General features: G+C 50.4%; 1 protein-coding gene across 1 annotated transcript in view; it reads right to left on the reverse strand.

Moving 5' to 3' along the window:
• The window catches only part of ESYT3 (extended synaptotagmin 3), a 55,695-nt gene extending 47,443 nt beyond the window's left edge, over positions 1–8,252 (reverse strand). Inside the window, exon 1 of the mRNA XM_002685050.6 lies at positions 7,739–8,252. Coding sequence (XP_002685096.2) covers positions 7,739–8,056 — 318 coding nt within the window. The 5' untranslated portion in view covers positions 8,057–8,252. The remainder of the gene's footprint in view (positions 1–7,738) is intronic.
• Positions 8,253–12,033: the final 3,781 nt, after the last annotated feature.

Here is a 12,033-nt window from a genome sequence, read left to right on the forward strand (position 1 = left end):
TGCCTGTTCCTCCTCCATGCTGATAAGGCCACAGTGAAGAGGAAATGAGGACCTTTCAAGTTCTTAAGTTTTGACAGATAAGTTTAATGTGTAATCTATATAAGGAATTAGAGAAACAGGGTCTGAGTTGTTGTTTTTTTTTTTTTTTAATCTTTTGGCTACATTGCAAAGCTTGTGGGATCTTAGTTCCCCAGCCAGGGATCAAATCCAGGTCCCCTGCATTGGAAGCCCAAGTCTTACCTGCTGGACTACCAGGGAAGTCCAGGGACCAAGATTTACATTGCCGATGTTCAGTGTGGCATTCATGCCACAGATTTTTATTGAAAGCCTATCTGAACTGGGCACTGAGCAAAGAGCTGAAGGTACAGAGAGATATAAGACACACACCTTAAAAGACTGTTTGATCTGGAGGAAAAGTTGGGACATAAAAATAGGTAGGTGCAAGTCAACACGGGAAGTGGGTGTGACAGAAGGGTTGCAGCGCAGGTCCCTGAGCTTTGACTTGAAGGAAGAGTCAAGGGAGCCAGACTGGAAGATCAGAGGGAGAAATTTGCAGACACAGAGAGGAAACAACACCCACCTCGGCCCACCAAAGAAACAGGTCCAACTTTGACATAACCAAAATACTGGATGTCCGAGAAATGGTCAAGCCACTTACGGTCTCTTCATATTAAGGATATCATAACCTTTAAGGATTTTTTGAAAGAACGTTTGCAAGATAATATTAAGGCCACAAAAAGAAAAAAAAATTCAAGAGTACAAGTTTTCAAAAGATTGTTTTCATACACCTTTTATACAAAGGAAGTGTTCTCAAACATAGGGTATATTTCCGGGTGGTGGAATTGTAAATGCTTACTCTAATATTTACTTATAGTCCATATCCAAATATCCTACCATGGGAATATTTGCACTTTTATAACCAGAAAAATGAGATTTTTAACCAGTTTATAGCCAGTTACTTTAAAAAGTAAACACAGTGTGGGCAAAAGAATGGATTGGGTGAACCTGGGGTTTTGAAACATCCTACCTCCTGGAGAGTTCCTTGGCTTATCAAGGACTAGTGACCCTGGGCACAGTGGGATGGGACTTCTCAGGCAGGAGCAGCCACCCACACCTACACAGAGAGGGTGCACAGGAGCTGAGCCCTGACTCCCAGTGCAGCCTAAGGGATTCAACCATCATTTCCTTGGTTTGAAGTGACAGGAGAGGTAACGAGAATGAGACTCTGTCCCTTTAATAGTTCCCACTGGGCCAGAAAACATTTAACTGTCTCTTCACTATTTGCAGTAGAAGAGGAGGTGGTGGAGGAGGAGTTGGTGGAGGAGGAAGGAGGGGAAGAGGGAGAGGGGAAACTTTCCTCCAGCACACAGGAACACTTTGGGGCTATGAGCTCTAGGTTTCCTGAGATTTAAAAATGCCTGAGAGTCTACCAGGAGAAGTAACTCTGAATGGAGGGTGGGAGGATAGGAAGGCCCCAGTCCCCTGCTCCTCTATGTAGCTGTGTTGTGGCCTTCATGAGTCATGATGAGGATGACAGCTCACACCTCCCAGCAGCTCCCCCAAAGTCACTGGGGTCATTCCCACAGACAGACCGTCTCTGCCTGGGGTCAAGGCTCTGGACCACAAGGCCAAGACAAGCTGAAATCAGCTCTCCGTGCCTTTCTGTCCCCTGGTGAAGGACAGGGGCTGTTCTACCCTTGGCCCTGATCCCAACCTACCAGCTGACCTCCCAATGACTTGGATCCTTAGCTTGGAGAAAAGGTTTCGGGGACTCCTCTATTCCAGGAAGATTCAGCTCCCCGTAACTTGCACCAGGCAGTCTCCTGTGAGTCTCGTTGCTGTTGTTAAGTCGCTAAGTCTTGTCTGATGTCTGACTCTTTACGACCCCATGGACTGCAGCACATCAGGCTCCTCTTTCCTTCACTATTTCCTGGAGTTTGCTTAGATTCATGTGCAATGAGTCGGTGATGCTATCTAACTATCTCATCCTCTGCCACCCCCCTCGCCTTTTGCCCTCAATCTTTTCCAGCATCAGAGTCCTGTGAGTCTGGGTATCATTAATTACCATCCAGATCTGCTCACCCCAGGACAAGATGAGCCACTCAAGTGACCAAACATGATGGAAACTTTGGGTTCGGAGTGACCCACCCCCTCCTACAGCCTCTTCCTCCAAGGAGGCTGTCTGGGTTAGATTCATTCCCTCCCCCGTTTTCCCAGAACGTGCATTCCACATTATAGGATCATGCTGTGTCAGAAAAGCCTGTTCTCGTGGGTCTGCATTCAGCTCAGGGGTTCCTTGAAAGCAGGGACCATGTGTCACTCATGTTGTGGGCCAGGGTGCAGCATGGTGCCTGGCATTGCAAGTCCTCAATAGATGCTTGCTCACTGAGTAAAGGAACAAACATGTGGATGCCTAAGTTCCCTGTGCCAGGCCCACATTCTGCCTCTCTTATTACCCAACCCAGGCCCAGGACATGATAAGTCCATGACACATCACTAGGTCGTGGGGCAGAGACCCAAGGGGCATGATTAAAACCTGCCCTGCCCCTTCCTTCCTGAGGATGGGCCTGACTCGGAGCCATATGAATGACCTCACAGAGGCTGCAGAGGCCTTTTGGGAAAGAAGTCCCCAGCTCCAAGCCATGCCCAACGAGTCTTGATGTTTAAAACCAGGCTCCATGGCCCTGACTCTGGGAATTGAGCTTTGGGATTGAAGTTGAGAGTTCCGACCCTAGCTCACAGCTGTCACTGCATTTACTCCCCTAATTAGCAGAATTAGTACAGGACTGACTGTGGGAGCCTGGGCCCTGGAAGACTGCCGCTCCACCCACAAAAGGAATGTGAACTCTCAACCTCAGGAAAGCAAAGCGCTCAGCCCTGGTTGTTGGGCTCAACAGCTGGCACAGAAACTTAGAAGGATCCATCCCAGGTATCATCGTCCCAGGGATGCTGCTGCGAACCTTGGATCGCTCAATGCTTTGAGTGAATGGCTCGCCTCTCCTGGGTGTTTGCTTCAGTGGGCACCCCCACTTAGGTGGTGGGGAGGCAAGAAAGATTGGGAACAGTGTCCTGTGGGTTTGGGGCACTGGAGAAAAGCTAAGTTGGAGCTGATCAGTGGTGGCACACTCCTGCAGCTAAAAAGGCTCTAGAGCATCCCCTAGAACCTCATCATTTTCAGGCAGGAATCAGAGACTCAGAGTCAGGCAGGAATCAGAGACTCAGAGAAGATAGAGGACCTTCGCAAGGTCCCCCAGTGAATGAGCCTCAGACTCCAAGTCCACACGACCACATCACATCAGCCCACTCCCACCGCAGGAGACACACGAGGGTTAACTGTCTCCCATGAAGCTGCCAACTGACTGCTATCAGCTGCCAGGAGAGTGAGCATGGCCAGGCCTGAGACCACAGATAGACACAAGGTTTCTGACAGTTCTTTCCCCTACCAGGCGGGCCCTCATCCCCCAGACACATCCACCTGGAGGCAGGTGAGACTCGTACCAAACTTCCCTCCTCACACCGGCCCACTCGTGCAGGGGCACAAAAATATCTGATAAACAAACCAATTATCCAAGTGAGCGCTGGTCAAGGGCTCCATGAGCAACAACCCATAAACCACAGGGCGGCAAAGGGCCAATTGTGCCCAGATCTTGGAGGCAGCCTGTGGAGACCCAGCTGGGGGCCTGAGCCTCTGGGCAGGGGAGGGTGGAGGCTTCAAGCAGTATAGGTTACCTGAGGAGCCCAGAGCACCAAGGACTGACTCTGAAGATCAGGTGGGAAGTTTAGGAAGTACCAGAGGTGGAATTCCATGAACGGAACCCCAGGAAGGGCTGGAGTCTCCAGTGGGCCCTGCACCCTGCAGCCATCCAACTCCAGAGCACATTTGCTGCTGGGCCATTTGGTAATGAGCTTCATTTCATGTTAGGAAAATAGAGAGTTGAGAGGGCTGGGAAATTGCAAAGGATACAGTGACAGACCCCCAGAGCATGCAGTCATGTCTGGCTCTGAACAAGCAGCTTTTCAGACTCAGCTCATCACAACCATGTGTAGAAACGGAGCCTTCCAAGGCCAATGGCTAGATGAGTGGTGGAGCGGGGACTATGGGATCAGGGTCTCTAGTTCTATCACTGTGCTGTCCACCGCTCCCAGCCCTGGCAAGGTGGGCTGACCGCAAAGGCTCTTGAAAGTGAAAGTCGCTCAGTCGTGTCCAACTCTTTGCTCTTAATTCTTTGAAAAATCTAAAAACTGAGTATGAGGAACATTGGCATGAGTGGCAGGCAGTGGCTGCTCCCCTGTTCAGAAGAGGAACTGCTGTTTGTCCACGTGGCTGGGTCACATTCACAGGACAAGGGCCTCCCTGGCATCGTCACTTGTGACCCCTTCTATAGCAGAAGCAGCCTTCCCTTGAGCTGTTCCTGGAAGGGAACCAGAGGAGGAGTGGAGCTGTATCAAGTTAGACCAGAAACAACCTCCTTTAACAGGATTTCACACGTGGGGACAATGAGAGCCAGCGCGGGAAAGCAACTTCTCTTATCACCTGGAGGCAGCAGCTGGTATGACATGTTGAGGAGGAGTCTAGTGGGGCAGGAAATGACCGCTGCAGTGAGAAGGGATTGCTGTGGCCTCTCGGGTCTGGCTCAGCCTGGCCTTGGCCTCTGTCCCCTCACAGGGACTGGGTGCAAATTAGAGCAAGGTGCGCACATGGCTGGACAGGCAGCAGGGGCGGGGGTCCACCCCCACTCACTGGGTGCTGGGTGATGACCTGCAGGGCTTCAAGGCCCTCAAGACCTTTTCTTCAACACCCTGGCTAGTGGTCTGCCAGTTGTTAATTAGTAAAAATATTTCTGGACACCAAAGATCATAGTCCATTAATCCCCTTTCACTCAAGAAAACCAGTTCTCCAAACAGGGAAGAAGGCCCACTGAAGGGTCCACATGTCAGATAAAGATGCCCAAGCTCTGAAATCGTAGGCAAGGGTCCCTCTTCCCCACCACATGGGAGCCACCTCTGTCTTCATAAACAGTGTCTGTCCTCAGGAGGCAGGCAGAGGGAAATTCAACCAAGTAGGTTCCAGATTTTCCACATCATCCCTGGGCATGGAAATCTCCACGAGGCAGATTCAAAAGCCCACGTTTGCATCTATTTGTGTGCTCTCCACAGGTGTTCACACAGACAACCTACTTCCCCAGACCTGCTTCACATTCCAGATCCCCAGTCCCAGTCATAGGCACCCAGCTCTCCAAATCAGAATGCAGAAGACCCTGGTCCCTCCTGCACCCTGCTCTAGGGCCCTCCCCCCGCACCCTCGCACCTTGGTCCCCACTACCACTGATACCACCTTGGCTAAAATAGGTTTCTCACCTGGTCTCTTTCCTCCAGCTTCACCCCTCCCGCACTGCTGCTTTTTACAGGACCTTTCCAAAACCTTCCCCAGACTCCCTTCAGAATCAGCCCCAACCTCCATCACACCTACCTCAATTTGGCCCCTGTCCTTCAGCCTGCACTGCACACATCAGCCAGGCAAAGCACCCAACACCTGCTCAGATACCAACCACACCGTGCCTCCACGCTATGCTCACAGGCCTTCTCTGCTTAGGCTGCTCTTGGCAGGGCCACTGCTTCAACCCAGCGGGCTCAGGCCTGGGGTATGGTTTACAGGATAAGAATCCAGGAGGTACCGTCTTGGGTTCTGTCTCATCCATCTCGCTGAGCTCCCTGTTGGCTAGGTCCATGTAGCTCTGGGGTCACCTCCCTCAAGAGAAGCCAGAACAGTTTCTATGGTGTCTGTAGGAGATAGGGGGTTGGGGAGTATCAGGGCCCCTACAGGATCTGAGTCTTACTCCAATTTCAGAAACATTGCCTTGGTATACAGCTAAGTGCCTGGAGGCCTCCCTAACACAGGGAGGGGCAAAAAGGGGGAGGTGTCATTTGGTGAGGTCTCAGGGACTGAGGCTGCCATGGGGGTCATGACAGAGGCCTAACAGCCAGCCTGAGATCCTCATCAGTGAGTAAGGAGTGTGGTCAGGTACAGGCCTGCTCTCTGGGTCCACACTTCTCAAGATCACAAGCCTCCATAGAACAAGCAAGGTCTGGGGAAGACAGGCCCCAGACTCAGTCTCCAAGGCTGCTACCCAATATTTGTAAACCTAATTCTGAAGCTTTACTGTCCATCCATATATTAATAAGTATTATGGGGACTTCCCTGGTGGTCCGTTGGTAAAACTCTGTGCTCTCAATGCAGGGAGCCCGGGTTTGATCCCTGATCAGGGAACTAGATCACATGCCACAACTAAAAAATTCCTGCATGCTGCACCTGAGACCTGGAGCAGTTAATAAATAAATAAAAGGTATCATGAGCTAAATTGTGTCTCCCAAAATTTATATTTTGAAGTCCCAATCCCGAGTACCTTAGAATGTGACTGTATTTGGAAATAGAGTCTTTATAGAGATGATTAAGTTAAAACAAGACCATTAGGGTGGGCCCTAATCTAATCTGACTGATGATCTTATAAGAAGAGGAAATTTAGACACAGATATGTAGAGAGGGAGGGCCACATGAAGACATAAGGGGACAGAGCCAAGGAGAGGCATCAGAAGAAACCAACCTTGCCAACACCTTGGTCTTAATAAATTTCTAGGCCACCCAGCCTGTAGTACTTTACAGCAACTGTAGAAAACTAATGCAATAAGGCTTACTTTCGAATTTAACATAAACGGGCCTTTCTAATATCTTCTTCTCATCCCCCTTCAGCAGTTACTGTCACCGGTGGGGGTGAGGAACCTACAGCCTGGCTGGATTCTAGAGTACAGGCCTCAAGCCAGAGGAGGTGAGGGGTCTGGTGGCCTCTGGACAGCTCTCCCGCCGTGTGCCTGAATGTATCTGGAAGCCATCAGAGACAACCAGCCCCAGTTCATCATCCAGAGAAGAGGGCTTACAGCAGACCAAGTCTCAGACCAAACGCCCCTCTTGCAGGTGTTTCCCAAACTGATCATGAGACTCAGGGAGGTTCCTTAATTCCACCTGGGGGTTGTGAGGTGGGGCCTAGGCTTGTTTCTGTTAGGTGGGCCAGGAGATTCTCAGGATCAGAAGCATTTGAGAAGCCACAGCCCAGGTCATTCCACACCAGGAGATGGTTGTGTAGCTGCAGAGTGTGTATCGGCGTGTCTCTACCAGTCCAGGGAGGGAGAGAAGCCTGTGTCCCAGCTAGGCGGAGGCTGGGCCTCTCTCTCTCCCTCGCAGTCCCATCCCTGAACTCTGGTCTCTAGCCCGGCCGCCTCCCTCTGTCCCGGCCTCTGCCAACGGCAGCTAGTCTGCGTTTCTGTCACTGCTGTATCTGTCAGTGTTGCACCCTGCGTTTTTGCCTTGAATCAACAGGCGAGTGGAAGAAGTGTCTTCTGTCTCCCTCACCAGTAACTTTGCAGAGTCCCAGACGCCCTTGTTTTTCTCCTGGGTGTGGCCCTCCTGCGATTTTTCTCCCAGGTTCTGGGCCCTCAAGTGAAACCCTGGTTCACGCTCCCAGCACAGCAGGACCAGCGGTGGGAATGAGACCAGGGAGCGCCGCGGCGAGAGGCACGGCCACAGCCCCCAGGGTCTGTCCCCTGGGGACCAGGTGTGAGGGTCCTAGGCTCCCGCCCTCCTTCGGGTCTGCGCGCCCCAGCTCCTTCGCCGACCGCAGCTTCCTTCCGAACCCCCAAGGCATCCCCCCAACTCCGACCCTCCGCCCGGCTAGGCCCGGCTCACCCAAGCGGGCAGGTGCTGGCCCAGCAGCTCGCGGCTGATGAACTGGCGTTCGTTGTCTAGGAATTCGAAGGCGGCAGCCAGGCGCCCGAGCTTCCCGCGGCGGTTCCTGCGCCACCACATCCACAGCAGGACGCCGAGCAGCAGCCAGGTGATGCTGAGTCCCAGGTAGCCGGCTAGGTAGACGGGCGCCAGGCAGAACAGCACGCGCGCCGCGAAGGCGTAGAGCTCTGGCAGCAGCTGGCTGGGTAGGCGCGGCTCGCGGCCCGGCGCGCGCTCGGTCCCCCGGGCGCCGGGGGGGCAGGGGTCCTCCGAGGGCATCTCGTCGTCTCCCTCTGCCCTCACCTGAATTCAGGTCTGCGCGCCGCGACGCCCAGGCACATCTGTCCTCCAAGGGCGAGGACCAGACCGCCGCACCGCGCCGCACCTGCCCGAGTGGACTCTCCTGCGCAGTTTCCGCGCCGCGAACTCGGGGTTCTAAGTAGAGCACCGAGCGCAGCGCCTAGGAATGCGCTGCGCCGCAGCAGCTCTCGGCTCTACACCAAGCCTCCAGCTTAGGATGTCTCCGCCCCCGGGGGTGGGTCCAGGCAGCAGGGGGCGGGGTCAGGCTGCTGGGCTGGCGCCTGGCAAGGTCTGAATAGAAACCCAGTGTTGAGGGCGCCCCCGCACTTAAACGTTCTGTGCAGGTGCCCTAAGAAGTTGTAGGCACAACACTCGGGTTTTGCCCCGGGGAGTTTGTGACTCACTGAAGCATGTGGGACAAATGGCTTGTCATGGATAAGTATCACCTAAAACCGGTTTCCTACACCCAGTCTGCAATATCCAGCAGTGTAGTATTCTCTTAGCAAGGGCCACCCAGCCCTGAATCTGAGTCCTCTAGGTGGATTAGAGCGCTGTACCTCTGCTCTCTCCTCTTGCACCTATAAAGCTTAGATCTAGCCCTACACCCCACCTGATCAAGCTCAGTGTCTCCCCTCTGCCCCACCCGCACTCCAATCCTCTGTGCCAGGTGTCAGTTTGAAACTTCATTCTCTACATCGATCAGACACTGGGAGTTTCCCGGGCCAGGCCAATCCTGCTCATCTCTGGGCGCCCAGTACTGTAAGCGATGGTGAATGACAAGGGAAATGAAGAGCAAGCCCTTGGGGTGCTTGGCGGCCAGTTATGAAGCCCATGGTTTCTACCTAATCTTTTCTGAATGATCAGAACAGGTGGAGGGCTGAGTTCCAAGTTCAGACAGTAAATCATTTTGTGGATGACATACATTTTAGGCTCGCCAGAGTGGGGACATCAAGTACTGGAATGGGATTTTCAGTTCAGTTTAGTACCTCAGTCGTGTCCAACTCTTAGCGACCCCATGGACTACAGCACACCCGGCCTCCCTGTCCATCACCAACTCCCAGAGTTTACTCAAACTCATGTCCATTGAGTCAATGATGCCATCCAACCATCTCATCCTCTGTTGTCCCTTTCTCCTCCCTCTTTCAATCTTTCCCAGCATCAGAGTCTTCAAATGAGTCAGTTCTTCGCATCAGGTGGCCAAAGTATTGGAGTTTCAGCTTCAGCATCAGTCCTTCCAATGAATATTCAGGACTGATTTCCTTTAGGGTGGACTGGTTGGATCTCCTTGCAGTCTAAGGGACTCTCAAGAGTCTTCTCCAACACCACAGTTCAAAAGCATCAATTCTTTGGTGCTCAGCTTTCTTTATACTCCAACTCTCACATCCATACATGACTACTGGAAAAACCATAACTTTGACTAGACAGACCCTTTTTAGCAAAGTAATGTCTCTGCTTTTTAATATGCTATCTATGGTGGTCATAACTTTTCTTCCAAGGAGTAAGTGTCTTTTAATTTTATGGCTGCAGTCACCATCTGCAGTGATTTTGGAGCTCAAATAATAATAATAATAAAGTCTGTCAGTGTTCCCACTGTTTACCCATCTATTTGCCATGAAGTGATGGGACCAGATGCCATAATCTTAGTTTTCTGAATGTTGAGTTTTAAGCCAACTTTTTCACTCTCCTCTTTCACTTTCATTAAGAGGCTCTTTAGTTCTTCTTCACTCTCTGCCATAAGGGTGGTGTCATCTGTATATCTGAGGTTATTGATATTTCTCCCGGCAATCTTGATTCCAGCTTGTGCTTCATCCAGCCCAGCATTTCTCATGATGTACTCTGCATATAAGTTAAGTAAGCAGGGTGACAATATACAGCCTTGACGTACTCCTTTCCCAATTTGGAGCCAGACTGTTGTTCAGAACAGTCCAGTTCTGACTGTTGCTTCCTGACCTGCATACAGATTTCTCAGGAACCAGGTAAGGTGGTCTGGTATTCCCATCTCTTTCAGAATTTTCCACAGTTTGTTGTGATCCACACAATCAAAGACTTTGGCATAGTCAATGAAGCAGAAGTAGATGTTTTTGTGGAACTCTCTTGCTTTTTCGATGATCTAGTGGATGTTGGCAATTTGATCTCTGCTTCCTCTGCCTTTCCTGAATCCAGCTTGAACATCTGGAAGTTCACAGTTCACATACTGTTGAAGCCTGGCTTGGAGAATTTTGATCATTACTTTACTAGCATGTGAGATGAGTGCAATTGTGCGATGTTTTGAGCATTCTTTGGCATTGCCTTTCTTTGGGATTGGAATGAAAAGAATGTGATCTTGAAGCTGGCAAATGATTTGGAATTGTTCTGTGCGAATGTGCTAAGTCACCTCAGTCGTGTTCAACACTGTGACCCTATGGACTGTAGCCTGCTGACATTCTTTCAATAGTTGTATTGAAAGGTCAGACCTGATGGATGACAAGCACAATGTAATTGTATTCCCTTTTCCTCAGTCCTTCAGGTATCTATCTCTCTGTCTGTGTCTGACTTTTCCCTTCTTCTCTCCTGGATAAAATTACTTGTTGTGATGGAATGTGTTAGCAACACCTGTGTTCCTGGTGGTCTGAATAGATGGACCCTCCTCTGTCGTTCTTGGTCTTCCAGGACCAGCCAAAACAGAAGCTGAAACCACTCAGCTTGGCATCCTGTTATTACATTTCCCAGCACAACCTAGGAAGTCAAAGTAGGCAATGCATCTCACTTGAGTTCATTTTTGGAGAGTTCCTTTTTGAATGTACATAATGCTATTAAGGGCTCTGAGAAGTCTGCAGATAAAAAGCTATTATATTTGATTTAAAACACTTCCCTAGATTATTTGACCACAGAACTCCTTTCCTCAAAACACTCCTCTAGAGGTTGACCCAGGTCAGCTTGAGCTAAAGGAATGAGGATGTTTGATAGGGATGCAGGGAGGTTCCCTGGAACCTGAGGCAGGAATGTGGCTGACTTTTGTGATGGGTGGACTGGGGAGTTAACTGGCAGGACTGGGCTCTGCATCCCTGCTGCTCTGTCGCTGACCTGCCTCTTTTGCCTCTGACTGAAGTGGAGCACCTTCCTCACAGCTTCCAGGGTCACAGAGCTCCACAGAGAGACTGCTTAACCCTTATCCATCCTAGTTCCAAATGCCTTGGAGAGAGTACCCGATTGTATCTATTGTCTCCTCCCCTCTAAACACAGCAGGTCTATACCACAGCCTCCCCACCACATTAGTGTGCTTGGGGAAGGGATGTGGAAGGTAGCGTGTTTGGGGAAGATTACCAGAGAAGGAAGTTTGTTGATTTGGGAGCTGATGTCCAAAATTAGATCTGGAGCACCCGGCAGGATGCGGCTACCCCCGCTGTGCTACCTTCTCTGCTCCTTGAACACACCAAGCTTGTTTACAACTCAAGGCTTGTGTACTTGCTGTTTGCTCTCTCCAGAATGATTTCCACGTAAATTTCCTCTAACGTACATTAAGGAAGTGGGATTAGGGTTGATTTTCTTTTCTCTCTTTTCCAAACTTTATTTATAATGGCATTACATTACTCATAAATTAAATATAGAAGAACATTGATAATACAGCAACTAAAACTCCATACCCCATCTAGAACATTGGAGCCATTATTTTCCTTGAACTGCACACACAACTTTAGTTACTACAGACAGCAAAAGACATTTTATGTTCTGTTGGATCAAAACCTGGGGGGAATAATGCCTTCCAGCGCCTTTGCCAGAACCCCTTTGAGAGTTCACTGTATTGTACCACTTTTCCAGAGAGTGCTAGCTCATTTGTTCAGTATATTTATTGACTGCTATTGTGGGTTGAATTGTGTCCCCACCCCTACCCCCCAAAATAAGTTGATGTACTAACCCCTGGTACCTATGACTGGGATCTTATTTTAAAATAGGGTCTTGGTACATGGCATTAAGAC

The sequence above is a fragment of the Bos taurus genome, chromosome 1 (assembly GCF_002263795.3).
Source record: "Bos taurus isolate L1 Dominette 01449 registration number 42190680 breed Hereford chromosome 1, ARS-UCD2.0, whole genome shotgun sequence".
Taxonomy (NCBI): domain Eukaryota; kingdom Metazoa; phylum Chordata; class Mammalia; order Artiodactyla; family Bovidae; genus Bos; species Bos taurus.